At 36.1% G+C, this 14821-nt stretch overlaps 2 protein-coding genes across 3 annotated transcripts in view; both read right to left on the bottom strand.

The window, feature by feature from the left end:
- LOC121642833 (dedicator of cytokinesis protein 2) overlaps window positions 1-14821 on the bottom strand; it is a 104732-nt gene that overhangs the window by 15788 nt on the left and 74123 nt on the right. The window contains exons 27-34 of the mRNA XM_041989813.1: window positions 9006-9104; window positions 8773-8867; window positions 2712-2790; window positions 2447-2547; window positions 2117-2175; window positions 1119-1267; window positions 710-795; window positions 343-499 (exon numbers count right to left, since the gene is read on the bottom strand). Of these exons, the coding sequence (XP_041845747.1) occupies window positions 343-499; window positions 710-795; window positions 1119-1267; window positions 2117-2175; window positions 2447-2547; window positions 2712-2790; window positions 8773-8867; window positions 9006-9104 (825 nt within the window). The remainder of the gene's footprint in view (window positions 1-342; window positions 500-709; window positions 796-1118; window positions 1268-2116; window positions 2176-2446; window positions 2548-2711; window positions 2791-8772; window positions 8868-9005; window positions 9105-14821) is intronic.
- Window positions 4289-8752, bottom strand: LOC121642834. Of its 2 annotated transcripts, XM_041989815.1 has the most exons (5): window positions 7936-8750; window positions 7287-7406; window positions 6346-6545; window positions 5887-6203; window positions 4290-5325 (listed from the first exon to the last, which is right to left on the bottom strand). In XM_041989815.1, exons 1-5 carry the CDS (start codon window positions 8131-8133, stop codon window positions 4970-4972), a joined length of 1191 nt encoding a protein of 396 aa, XP_041845749.1. In that variant the 5' UTR covers window positions 8134-8750; the 3' UTR covers window positions 4290-4969. The 2 variants fall into 2 exon arrangements, with proteins under 2 accessions (XP_041845748.1, XP_041845749.1); XM_041989814.1 differs by having other exon boundaries at window positions 4289-5325; window positions 6346-7406; window positions 7936-8752.

The raw sequence follows: 14821 nt of genomic DNA, 5'->3' as shown, positions 1-14821 counted from the left end.
ACCTTGGTTATAACAGCCATGACACATGATTGATATTTCAAAATACAGCTTTCAATCAATTTCTCTCCTTTGTAGTAGATAACATAACTGACTGAGCAAACATAAGCAATACACTGAGTAAACAAACCAAGGTTTCCAACAACATGCTGATCTTATAGAACCAAATTCTTTGTTACATAAATTGAGCATTACCCCTATACAAACCCCATATTTTGTATATATGAGATGACATACTGAATGAAGTTTGACACCGACAAGTCTTTAAAAAAAAAAAAAAACAAAAAAAACAAGCCAAAGGCCACTTTACAGGTGACTGCTGATTTCAAAGAGGGTTTGACCTACCAGAAGATTGACAGTGCAGCTCATGCGGTTATTGCGGCTGTCATCGCTCATCACGGTACGGTAGTCAAGGAGACGGATGAGGAGACCCTTCACCAAGGAGACAAAGTGCTGCACCTGTGGCTTCAGCGCAGGTTTCTCAGCAGCACAGTCCAGCAAGCTGGCAGACAAGCATCCACAAATTAATTATCGGCCATCTCTAAATGGGGTTGCTGTTTAATTTTGTGTATTAATGTACTTCTGAGAAGCCAGTGTTGTTAAAAATCATATTCTGGAGTTAGGAGGAAAACTAGTCAAAGATTTCCAGAGTAAACAACAAAACCATTAACATATACTATTCTTATGTGAAACATGTTTGCTTTTGGCCTACATGGTTTCTAGTAGTTGCATGTATCGTTCGTCTCCCTCTCCACCTTCCACCTCATGATCCAGCTTCAGAATGATCTCATTCTCAAACTGCAGAAAAGATAAAAGGAGGGAGGAGCAGATAAAGCAAAGTTAGGCACAAAAGGGAGATGAAGAATCGAAAGAGAGAAGCAGCAGAATAAGGAATCAATTATACAATTGTAATTAAGATGTCGTTTTAACATTATGTGCAGCTTCACAGGAATTTAATTAAAGAGAATGCCTTTGTTTCTGTGTAAGTGCAACTTTTGTGTTCCCAAAAAGTTACTTCTTTGTTAAATTTTATATATAAATTTAACTGTTTGTCTGTTTAAATGTGACTGCATTTACACATGTTCCTGAATGTGTATGATGAACATGCAAGGTAGATGCACCTTTTGGAAGTTTCCAAACTGTGCATTTTCACAGGTAATCATGTCAAAGAAGATGGGAATAGTGGCTCTTCTCAACTCCTCATCAGGGATCAACGTCATCTCCAGGATCGGACCCACCATGCCAGGGATAAAACAGATCTTATGACTTCCTGCAAGACACACATACATTTGTATGAGAAGTGTGTTAAGTATATTATTATTCTTTTTTTAATCGAGTCTGATTGAATGTTTCTCTGTGTTGGTTCTGTGAAGGGCCAGGAGCAGCTCCAGCCTCCTCGCAACTCTGCATTTGAATAATCTCTTATCTCGAGAAAACAAACTTTGTTTTTAATGAGTTAAAGGCGATAAAATATCCTGTTATCACGATACATATATATATATATATATATATATATATATATATATAATATATATATATATATATATATATATTTATTTTTTTTTTTTTTTAGGGGAACTTCATCAGCTTCATTTGCAAAATCCAAAATGCCTTTAAACATATTTTTTTTATTACTGCTTTATTGTAACAGGATGTTTTATCCCCTTTAACTTGTTTAAAACAAAGTTTGTTATTATTATTCTTTTTTACTTTAAAATCTGTTTAACTTCTAGAAGAAAAGAGAGAAATCCCCAAAGCAAAGCATGTGCTCTTCACTGGTTCACCACTTTAAATTCTCTTCCAGTTATCCTTCAGGTCCACCACCAAAAAGGTAATTTAGTTTTTTTTTTTTTCTGTCTGCATTGTGGACCATTTACTCAGATTTCCATGTGCAGTTCATTTCCCTCCACTTCTCTACCTGTAGCTTTCTCTGACTGCTCGTATTTTTATTAACAGAAAGACACATTTTATTGGCCACAGTTTATGTGACACAGTGTTTCAAACACACAGCTTTATTACAGTGTTAAATGGAAAGTGTTGATCATATTCTTTGATTTGTCATGAAGTAAAAGATATTCCCCGACTAAAAAGCTGTACTCTATAAAACAGAGTTCCTCACCAAGTTTGTACCAGATGTCACGTATAGAAAAGCCAATGAGCCGTCTCATATCACCATATCTGAAATATATGTGGGATGAGATATTAGGGAAAAATACATAAACAGAGACAAAGAAAGAAATCAGCTCTTTAGGTTATAAATAATTATTTAATTAATATTAATCTTTGTATCTACAGACACTAAACAAGCCCTTGGGAAAGATAATGCTACATTACTTTATCATGACTTAATTGGATGTCTGATTACAAGTAGCAGCATTTAACAGGTTGTTACATTAGCTCAGGAACAGTAGATGTGGTGTAAGAGGAAATTAAATGTCTGTACTCTTACTTGATCAGAATCTTGTTCCTCTTGGTTGGTGAGAAGTGCTGAAGCTGCAGAGACTCCTGGGTAATAAATGCCACCGCCAAGTGGAAGTAGTTATTCCACAGCTGGAGAGGGATAGAAAGTGATTTAAAAACCAGAAAGAAATGGGGCAGCAGAGGAAGACTTTATTGAGAACAATATTGAAAATATTATAATTTATCCAAGGAAAGTAAACCAGATGTAATTAATATGACAAAGTTTGGAAATACTATAGAGAAAATACACTTACCTGCACTTCAAAGTCATCATTATTTAGGAACTTTTGGTTCATGGTGTCAGCATAAGTATTGATGGCTCTCAGAAACACTCTAACGGGCACAGAGACACACACATGCTGTTTCAATGAAAGCAAAATAATTGCCAGAGAAGTTGTGGATATAGTCAAGCTTTTACATGTTTAAGAAATACAAAAGTTTATTTTCTTACACTAATGAGAATGAGAATCAAATGTCCAGTAAAACTGATTTAACATTAAAATAAAATTTTTAAGGTTAAGCTGTTTGGATAGGAGTAAATCATGCGGTCATGTGGACAAAATTTGTGTAAAACTAAAGATAATCTGTTTCAATAAATGAGACAAGAAGACTTCTGCCAAGTCATTGTCATTTTTTTTTTTTTGGACAGTGTTTGTGGGCATTATTTTTTTAGATAAAAGCTCTAATGGCAAAATTATCCCCATATTTAAACTCCTTTAAAGAATTCCAGGATTCAGATGGTGATCCGTATCACCCCCAAAATCTAATCACTTGGTCCTTATTTCATTTCAAAGGGTTTCCTGAAAATTTTGTCAAAATCTGTCCATGACTTAACTGAGTTATGTTGTTAACAGAAAAACCAACACTGCCAAGTACATGACCTCTGCCTTGGCAGAGATAATAATTATTTTTGTTACCATATAAACTAATTATAAAGATTTGAATGAGTTGATTTTATTGTCAACATCTTAACATCTTAAGAATTTTCTTCAGAATTTTTTTGTTTAACATGGACCTAATACTCCTACTAAGGATTAAAAGATGCCAATAAAAAAAAAGGATGGAACATGGTACAGTTGTAAATTTTTTTTTTATTATTAGAGAATGAGAGATGTGACAGCTGCTCGAGCCCACAGCCTTTTCAGACAAGAATATACTATTTCAGATTAAAGCCTTCCAGCACATTAATAGCAGGATAGTAACTCAACAAAGTGCAGGTATATCTGATAGATGAGACTGTATTCTTTTAACTTGAGGAGCAAAACTGCTCATAGTCTTACTTGATTTAAACACTGTCTTTCTGTAATCATTACCTGGAGCCAAATGACATACCTGTCATTCTTCTCCGTTCATTTTCTGTTTGGTGGGACTCCTTATATCTACCCAAACCCTATCCAGCAGATCTTCTTATCGACATGTATTTTCCTCTACTTCCCATTCACCTCTACCTATTGGCTTTTCCTTCAGAAACATTATTCGTCTCTCCTCTAGCTTCAATCACAAAAAATCCACTGATAGTTTTCACTCTGACAGCTTAACACCCAGAGGCATTTGTCACATCAGCTGTTTTTATCACTGCTGTCTTAATCCCACCTTTGCTATCTATAAGTTATCCTTGTGTGGGTTTGTGTCGATGGACAAGTCACTGTGGATGTCAACACCAGAGGTGGTAAAAGTACTCACATTCAGTACTTAAGTAGAAGTACAGATACTTGGTTAAGAAACTACTCTGGTAAAAGTAGAAGTACTGATTCTGCCTCTTCACTTAAGTAAAAGTACAAAAGTACATCCTCTGAAATCTACTTTTGAAGTAAAAGTAAAAAGTAAAAAATGAATTTTACTGTGAGGGATTACTGCTGCAACTTATTTTATTGATAACCAGCAAAGTACTGATACAATACAGTCTCACACAAACCAGGAGGTATGAGAATAACAGATCTAGAGTTGACTTTTAATTCTTTAAAAAAAAAATAAAAATAAATACTGTGAATAAGCTATGAATTTTGAAATGAAACAATAGCTCTCACATTATTCCCGATAGATTCTAGTTCTGGATATATGTAATTATCAACTCAAACATACCCAAATGAACAACTTTGTGTATGTATTTAAAGTAGAAACATTAGAACAGAAAAAAGAGCAGAAAAGTGGATTTTGGAGAATATAGGACCTTAAATTAGTGAATTTGTGTGTGTGGTCCGTGTGTGTTTGATCCTTCCTTTATCTTCTGGATAGATAGAGGATATATGGACCAATCAGAGTTCTCCTGTCCCTCTGAAATATGCGATTAACAGTTCCTGTTCCTTCCCTCGCTCTAAAACAAAAACACGTATAATACAGCCAACAGGTGACCTCAAACTCTCATTTTATGTTGTACTGTATATTATTATATTATACTGTACTAATAACTAAATTAATCTTTGCCAAAACACAAGGAAAAAGATATCAGGTAGTGCAGCTTTAACAATATGCAAATCAACTTGAACATGAAACATAAAACATAAAACCTCAGCTACCAGAATTTCTTGTTTAGCCTTAGAAGCAGCTGGTTCTCAAAGTTCTTGGAGTTCAGGCAAGCCCTTTTGGGGGTAAAGATGAGGCCAGCGGTGCTAAAAAGCCTCTCACAGGCAGCTGAGGCTGGAAGTGGTGTGTTTAGCTTAAGGGATAAGTTACAAACAGCTGGGAAAGATTTCAGGATGTCCATGGTATCATCTGGGCAGGCCAGGTAGGACTCGAGCTGCTTAGTGTTCTCTTGAGCGTTTCCCTGCTTGATGGGAGAAAAGAAGTCTTCTTCTGAGGAGGAGTTGGAGGTGTCACTTGGATGTTGGATCGGTTGCTCCTTAAGATGCCTTTTGATGAACTCTAGGCCTATGAAAGAGAGAAACAACAAAAGGTGCCCAATAAACATGTTTGTTCCATATTAAAAAAAATATTAAAAAGGATCATAGTACACTGTTTGAGAGTACTTATTCATACACAAGTAATACAATTTCTTATAAATGTTTGCCATTTTTGCATTAAAGCTACACTACCTGATTTTGTGACTGTAAAAGTGATGTGTGTAAAAAATGTTAACACTCCCCTTTCCTAATCCCTCTCCTTTGCGCCCCCCGATCACAGTCTCAAACAAACCAGGAAATATGTACACAAGCCAGGAGCAATGAGAACATGGCAAAGATCAGGGATTGGCTTTTATTTATTTATTTAAGCTATGAATTTTGAAATAAAACAGTAGCTCTTGTGTGTGTGATTGTTTTCCCTCGCTCTAAAACATAACCCTTATAACACAGCCCACAGGTGACCTCAAAGTCTCATTTTTTCCCAAATGACTACTGTTATGCTGTACTGATAACTAAATGATTATCTTTGCCAAAATACAAGGAAAAATACATCAGGTAGTTTAGCTTTAAGGAAATATTTTATACATACCAGTTCTAAGAATGTTGTCATTACTTGTCCAGCAAGTCTTGAATTTGGGGACAAGAATGGCCGCAGCAATGAGCTCTGAATCTTCAAGCATCTCTCTGAATCGTCTTTCAAGTCCAGTCTGAAGAGCATCTATTAGAGGCACACAGAATTTGGAGGAAAGTCGAAGATTCTCTAGCTTAGTCTTGAGAAGTGTTATTGTGGGTACGAGCCATCCCATTTGAACACTGGTCTCTCCCTGAAGAACATCAATCGCTTTTGCGAATGGGCTCATTGTCTTTACATATTCGGTGAGAAAAGCAATCTCAGCAGGAGTGAACCTGTCAAAAAAGAAGTATAAAACAAAACATAAGTCACTACAGAAAGATAAATGTGTATTTTTAATTACATATTTCAGAATTATTAAAAATAATAAAGCAATCATAAAATATAAATTAAAATATAAATATAATATCTACTAACATGGGAATTTTAAGTGCGCTGCACACAGCTGTGATTGCTCCTTCGCCTTGCTCTCTGATGATCCTCACGATTCTCTGGACTGCCAGGAAGAGAGAGTTCCATCTTGTTTCAACCGGTCTCACAAGTTGTAGTTTGCATTTTTCTTCGATTATCTCCGCTGCTGCCGTGGACCTTCCACTTTTATTCCACAAACTTGAGCACTTCGCAAAAGCAGAACGAGAAAGTCGTTTGTAGGTTGTGTTGGCATTTGCAGTGGAAATATCAACTGTTGAAACTAAGTTCAAAAGATGGCAGGCACATCGTTGGTGTTTTGGCAGTTGATATTCTAAACCATCATCTTGATCCAACAATGTTCCAGCCTCCACAAACTGAAATTCATCATGGTTTTCTTCATCTTCCTCTCCTTCACTGTTTCCTTGTTCTGTTCCTGTCTGTTCCTGTCTAAGATCGTTGTTATTTTCATCTACCTCACCATAGAGCCTAAAAGCTTTTATGAAGTTTGAGCCATTGTCCGTAGTTGTGCGCACTATTTTGTCACGTATGTTGTACTCTGTATGGATGTCAGTTAGTGCTTGAGCGAGTGCCGAGAATGTATGTGATCCCCTAATTTGCTTGCATGCTAACGCAGCAGAGGATCTGACCATGGTTTCCGACTCAATCCAATGTGCTGTTACTCCGATAAAACTTCGCCTATGAGCCGTCCAGCAATCGGTAGTAGTAGCGATGAATTCAATGTCACTCATAGCAGCCTTTAAATTGTTTTTCATTTCATCTGTTGCTTTATCTATGTGATTTTTTATGGTCCCTCGAGACATCACAGTTAGATCTGGCTGCAGATGATTTAGAAGAGCTCGAAAGCCTGGCTGCTCCACAATGCTAAAGGGGTGGAGACCCTGAATAACAAAGTTTATAATGTACTGATCAACACTTTTTTGCGATACCCTTCTCATTTCCCATAGTTTCAGTTGCTTGGATGACCCTTCCTCTGAGGAGACAGACTTCCTCTTTAGAGTTGTTGAAGTCAGGCTTTTGTATCGCTCCACATGATTTGAATGCTTTCTCTGAAAGAGGAAAAAGACAAACACACACAAAAATTTTAAAAAGAGGTTCAGATGTACAAAAAATATATTTGTTATTTATAAATATACCCCTAAAAAATATTTAAATGACAGGCCTAAATTCAAGGCACAATTTTTGCAAAGGGGCATTTTTTAAAATATATTTTTGGTTTTAATATTCAACTGCTTGTATGATTTTAACTGAACAAAAAGTACTATGAATTTACATAAGACGACACTTGCAGCATGTACAAGTTCATACACATGACATGTCAGATACAAAACAGATACATGATAAAATGTATTATTTTAGAGTTTATAACGTTTAGCTAAACCATTCGGCATGCCAAGCTAAAATCTTTTTTTCCCTTTTGCACGCCATTAGCTTTCGGTGTTTTTGTCAAGCATGTGCTAGCTGGTTAGCTTCATGCTTTTAGGTGGGCCCCAGCTTGATTTATTAAGTTAACTCACTGGTGGAAACGACACTGCATTGTAAAATAACCTAAAATAGAAAGTACAAAAAAACACTTACCTCTATGTGTTTTTTCAGATTCGACGGTGAGTTTTTGAAAGCCAGAATCTCATGGCTTTTAGGTTTACAAAGGACGCAACGCATACGCCATGAGTCATTCTTGGAGCCGACCACCTCGAAAAGTTCTTGTAAATAAGGCCAAGGGTGGCGAATGTCCTGGCTGTCAGGCTCGCTTTCTCGCTCGCTTTCCTCCTCCATGTTAAAACCTCCAGTTTAGACAAGGCTCGCTCGTTGGTTGCTCGTAGCTCGCTAGGCGATGTGATGTTGATATTTCTCCTTCTTCGCGGGTTGACTTTCCCTCTCCTTTATTACGTCCTTTACGTCATGCCGTCATCCGCGGTAGTGGGAAAAAAGTAACGAGCCCGTTTTGAAAATGTAAGGAGTAGAAAGTACAGATAATTGTGTTTAAAAGTAAGGAGTAAAAGTAAAAAGTCGCCAGAAAAATTAATACTCAAGTAAAGTACAGATACTTGAAAAATCTACTTAAGTACAGTAACGAAGTACAAATACTTCGTTACTTCCCACCTCTGGAGTAGAAAGTACAGATAATTGTGTTTAAAAGTAAGGAGTAAAAGTAAAAAGTCGCCAGAAAAATTAATACTCAAGTAAAGTACAGATACTTGAAAAATCTACTTAAGTACAGTAACGAAGTACAAATACTTCGTTACTTCCCACCTCTGGTCAACACAGTCATTTAACATGCATAACCAGACACCATGGAGCCAACACGAAGCTGTAATAGGTCTGATGTAACCTCTGTAGCTAGAGGAAGACTCTATACTCTGGACCTTTAATAAATACGTGCGTGTGTGTGTTTGATTGCTTGTGGTACAACACCTGTTCTGCACCATAATCATGGCCATCCAGTCGGAGGGATACACGTGCTTCCCAATCAGGTCCTTGAAAAGTAGAAAGGACTCCATCAGGAAGTCCTGTGTTAAAAGAACATGACAAGAACAAATTTGTCAGTACATGAATTCAGTGTAACTGCAACCCAGTTTGACTTTTTATTATTGTATCTTACCATAAGCACGTTATTAACAGATATCTACAGGTGTGTGTGCACTTACAACCAGATCAGATGTTCCCGTGAAGGTTTCTATGTATTTATCATAATGGTGATCATCCATCTGACTGAGGATAGCTGTCATGCATGCAACAACTCTTGACTGCATGGGGAAAGAGAGAAGAAAGGAGGACAACAGAAATGCAACATTACTTTTGTTTTGTCCTTTGCATCGAAAGCAAAATGCTTAAGGAAAATTTGTTGCTGCATCACGTCCAAGGTCACTAAACATCATTTGAAAGACGGTCTCAGACCAGTTTAGTTAGTTTGCAAATTTATGTCATTACTATTCCTGTCAAAAGCATCAACATCATCTCACTGCCAGCAGGAAGAACAGCAATCTCAGCAACAAAATGTCTTATATTTAATGTTATACAGATTAGCATAATTGCTATAAACAAACAGAACCACTGCCAGAAGGACCATCAGTCTCTGCAGTTTCTCAATTATATTTAATAGTTTAAATTGTGGAAAAGTGAAATAATTTCTGAAAGCTTTTACAGTTTTTGTTCACATATGATTGTGAGAAATAGTCCAGGCAAGTTAATTTGTATAGCACATTTCAGAAAACAAAACAAAACAAAAACAACAAAAAAAAAACAATTCAAAGTGCTTTACGTAAAACATTGAAAGTGTTACAATGGGGGGCAGAAGAAGCATTTAAAAGTACATAAAAGAATATACTGTAAAGAGAAACTAAATCATATTAAGAATAGCAAAAATCATAATAAAATCAAATAAAAAGCCTGAGTCTCAAGACTTTTACAAATGCTGACCCTGTTCTCATTGCAACAAACAGAATAATCTAAAATTTGTCTTCATTTCATTGTATAAAATTATAAAATCCAGGTGTTTATTTGCTCCAGGCACAGAAACAGTAAGTCTATTGGGCTGCAGTCGCCTGGGGACAGAGACACATAAAGCTGTGTATTGTCTGCATAGCTGTAATGATTAAGGTTAAAGTTCTTTCATTGTTGACCCAAAGGGAGCTTATACAAGTTGAGACTCCACAAGACATAGCCATTCACTCAGATTCATAGCTGCCAATGATGACAAAATAACTCTGGACTTCTAAATAGGACCTAAACCAATTAAGGACCGCTCCAAAAAGTCCTACCCAGTTTTCCAGCCTGTGATTTTGTGATCTACAGTATCCAAAACAACACTGATATTCAGCAGAACCAGGACTAATACATGACCAGAATCAGTATTCAGCCTAATGTCATTTAACACTTTGACCAGAACAGTTGCAGTGCTGTAATGAGGTTGAAAGCCTGTTTGAAATTTATCAAGACTTTCAGTCATTCAAAGTGGTTGGTTCAATACAACTTTCCCAATAATCTTGGCTATAAAAGAGGGGTTAGAGACAGATCTATAGTTGTTCATTATAGAGGCATCTGGAGTCCTTTTCTTTAGGACTGGCTTAAGACAGCTATCTTTAGTGACTTGTGGAAAATGCTTGATGCCAGTGAGCTCTTAACTATAAGTAAGGCATTACTTTCCAATGAGGTAAAAACTGTTTTTAAAAAGTGGGACAGTATTATGTCAAGAGTGCATGTTGTCAATTTCATATGCCAGACTGTTTCTTCTAAGAATTTTAATCCAGCTATGTTAAATTGTGGCACAGCATTAAAGTTATTTTTAGGTTTTAGACACAGATTAGTTTTCTTGTTCGTCTGTGTGACGTCTATGTTTTATCTAATTGTTTTGATTTTTTTTTTGCTAAAAAAGTTGGCAAATTCATTGCTTTTCTCAGTGGAAAACAGCTCTGGGCTGAACTGTTTAGGAGGATTCTTAAGTTTTCAGATCATAGCAAACAGAGTGTGAGAATTGCTGACGGTAATTATCTAAGATAAATGCAGCTGTCTGGCCTTGAACAGCTCATTGTTATAATTACACAGGCTTTCTTTGTACAACTCATAGTGAACTTGAAGTTTTCATTAATGTAAACCGAGAAGCAGGTCGTTTGAACATTTTGAGTGATCAATAAATCAAACCAAATACAAAAATGGTCAGACAAGGCCAACTTAGTAATCACAACAAAGGAAATATCAACACCTAAATAGAATGTGACTTCAAATTTGTGTAGGTTATTTTACATGTTGCAACAGTCCAAACGTGTCCAGTATAGAAAAAAAATGGTTGGTATTACCATCTGTCATATTATCTATGTAAATGTTTAAATCCCCAGTTAAGATAAAATGGTTAAAATCAGGAGAGGTAACTGACAATAATTCAGAAGATTTTGCAATAAAACTTGCACGGTATCCTGGACATCTGTGACACCCTTTAACCACCTTAAATTTAAGGCAAAATTAACATGTTGTAAAAGGAAATACAGCAGGAATACTACCAAAAACATGTGAATTGATTATGTCAAAAGAGGGATATTTTCAATTCAATCAATGCAAATGGGCAGTTGCCATACACTGTCATATTTTTTTATGCAAGAAGACATAAGAATTACCTTGTCCCACAATATATAAAGCTTCAAATTGAACTGAAGTTTTAAATTAAATTTTACATCTAGCACATTTTCTTTTATTAGTTTTTAATGGGGCATTAACTCTTCATTACGTGCATTTGACTGAATATAACCCAAGGGTAGTACACAAAGCACAGCAATATGGAGAGTTTGTGGAAGAGGGTGAAAGACAGCAAAGAGAGAAAAAGAAAAAGAAAAAGCAACTACCATTACTATAACTTTTAAAAGTAAATTAGACATAAAAGGCCAGGCAAAAAATTTACCAAGTTTTAAATTTGTCTGAAAGACTTGTGTTGAAATAGAATCTCTCTTGGTTTAAAACAAAAATACAATTATCAGGAATTTGTATGCAAATCTTTCCGCAAGAGGATGCTAAGATGGGTTATGGACAAAGTAGCTGAAGAAAACAAGGGAAAATACAAAAACTGTGTAAATAGAACATAAATAGTGATATTTAACATGTAACAGTTATAATCTTATCTTGTGTGTCTTTGTGTGAACGAGATGTAACTGATGTTACACTGAAGTACTTTGTAAATTTCATGGCAAAGCCTTTGTGCAATGACAATAAAACCTGTTATTGACTGCACCAAACTCAAATCAACTCTAAATGCTGCTCTATGGCCAAGACTGGTGTGGCTTTCTTAGTCAAGCAGTTCCATGAATTTCCTGCTCTCTGTCTGGCCCATTAAATTGGCCACTGTTAACCTAAAATAGAACTAGGGAAAGCTTAAGCTGGACATTTCACTGGTTTTACTGGAGAACAGAGTATGGACTTAAAGAAGGAGGCACAGCGGGGATTTCCTCATCAAGTCTACATGTTCACACATCCATTTTAGGGACCATAACAGATGTACAGGTGTTTCTGCAAGCCAGAATTTGGATGAAATTATTCTACAGAGTTGGCAGCAGAAAAGGCAAATGTGAGACAGAGATGAGGGATGATGGATGCCTAATAGAAGATGAAAGATGAATGGCATCTTAAGAGGTGACAGCTTTCATCTCATCAAAATGAGCAGAGTGTGTGTGCTCACTTTAATCCCATGGGAAATATTTATCTTACAGTCATGTATGTAAACAAATACATATTTTCACCACAGGCAATAATGAGAAAATATTAAGTCACACACAAACTTTTTTTTAGCAACACTAAAACGTTCTAAATATCTGACTTAGCTGAGAGCATATGAGCATATTTATCCAATTTCATTTTTTGTCTTTTTGAGTGTCTCATTTTTCGCTATAGTAAAATTTAATTATTAATGATTTTTGTATTAAAAAGCCTGATTTGAGCTTTTAAATTTCTGTTCACAGTTTGATTTTTTTCCATGAATTGTTAACCTGTTTGGCATTCTATTTGATGTGCAGGTTCACATACACAAAATAAACAAATGCCTTTGTGATTATTACACTGCATGATGTCATTTGACAGGGGTTTAGCTTGTTAAATTGAAAGTGGATTTTAAGCAGTTACTGAACATGAATCAAACTAAAGCAACATCAATTTATCCGATACAGATTTTAATATTTAAATGGGCCATGGGCCACTTTGTCTTGGAAAAGTTGGGGGAAAATGTTAAGAAAACTGATCTAAATAACATCTAACTGCAGCTGTAACCAGTTTCTATTATTTCAAAAGGAAAAAAAAATTATTATATAAATATAACTCACTGCTTGCGCTAAAAATTAACCTTTGCACAAACAGTACTACTGTCACTCCTCCTGACATGGTTTGTGAGTTTAAATTATGTAATTATACAAATTCATGTTTCCCACCACCAGGTAGCAGACAGCAACAGAAAGGACTGTGCAGCACAATTAACTCGCCCTGTCTCTGTCCTCCATCTTTGCCTCTTTAGTGCTCAACGGCTGAACAGTAATAGGATTAAAAACCCACCCACACAGTCACTTACCAGAATTACTCCACATAAGTACTTTCTGGTTTAATGTTCATTGCACTTGTGTATCTGTGTATGTTTATGTTTCGAAGTGTAGGTCACGTGTCATATTGCCCTACTTCACTGTTATTGCTGCTCTCTGAGGACCTGTGGTCAAAGTCTCCTGTAACACTATCTGAGCATGATACAAACCCTCAAAGGACTTAACCGATGGTGTGCTCTCACATGGATGTGTCTCATTAACACATCGCAAGACAGGCTAAAAAAAATATGGATAGAATATGTGCCTAGTGTATATTAACAAAACTATCATGTGTGTCACTCAGCAACAGGGAGCGCAGGGGTGTGTTGAGGCAGTGAACTTACACAACTGTTAAGAGATTACTGACAAAACAGGACACAGATGCTGGTAAGGTCTGGTATTGCTCCCATCCCTCCTCCCACTTTCATTTTCTCTTTATCTATCCATTCTCTCAGTCTGGTTACTCTCATTACAAATTAACAGCTGTAATTTCTCCATTGCTTCAAAAGGATGAATAACTTTATTGTAGGAAATGAATCAAATTTCAGCCTTGTTAAAGTAGAAACCCAGAGGCTGCCATTTGAACTCAATTCCAAAGAAAAATGTTTTGAATTACACAAAATAATTTAGTGGTTATTTTACCATGAGCTTGCCCTTACCAGTAATGGTACTAAAGTAAAGATTTTGGCCTTATGGTAGTGCTACAGAGGAGGTCATAGCATTTATAAAGCCAAAAACAAGATGTACATTTTGAGGAGTAGTTTGTATAAAGACATCTTCTACTGCACATAATCTGAGGGCTATTAATACATTGTATAATGGTGCAGTATCAAACCGAATGATTTCACTAACACAGATACATTTGTGCAGGGTGTGGTCAGCAAGTACACCTCCAACAAATGACTTTAGCACATTTATCTGTAAAAGATAAAAAAGCTTTTCCTCTTCTAAAATTGCTAGGTTGAATAAACAGTAAAATCAAACTGGTGTCACTTTGAACAGTCACCCTCATAAAAAAAAAACACAAGCATACAAAAAAGAAGGATGTGTAATCTCTTATGCCTTGCAGCAAAACAAATGTGAAACAAATGAAATCATAATAATGCAATTTCATCCAAGAAACACATATACTGAGTATGTGGCTCAGATTTTACTGTCTTCTGGTTGGTATAATGAGTATGTGTTCAAAATGAAGAGTGGAACTTATCTTGATATTTCCATTAATTTGTTTCTATTTGGAAGTGGCTGGGCAAGCCTCCAGTCCATCACGGTTTATTGAGATTTATTAAAACAAATTATTCTAATACGTACATGTACATACATCTAGGGGCGGCTGTAGCTCAGGAGGACGAGCAGTCGTCTTTCGACCGGAAGGTAGGCGGATTGATTCCAGGCTTCCACTGACTACATGCCGA

Source organism: Melanotaenia boesemani, chromosome 7 (genome assembly GCF_017639745.1).
Source record: "Melanotaenia boesemani isolate fMelBoe1 chromosome 7, fMelBoe1.pri, whole genome shotgun sequence".
Taxonomy (NCBI): Eukaryota; Metazoa; Chordata; class Actinopteri; order Atheriniformes; family Melanotaeniidae; genus Melanotaenia; species Melanotaenia boesemani.
Note: the sequence above shows the minus strand (reverse complement) of the source record. Positions and strands in the feature narration are given on the sequence as shown.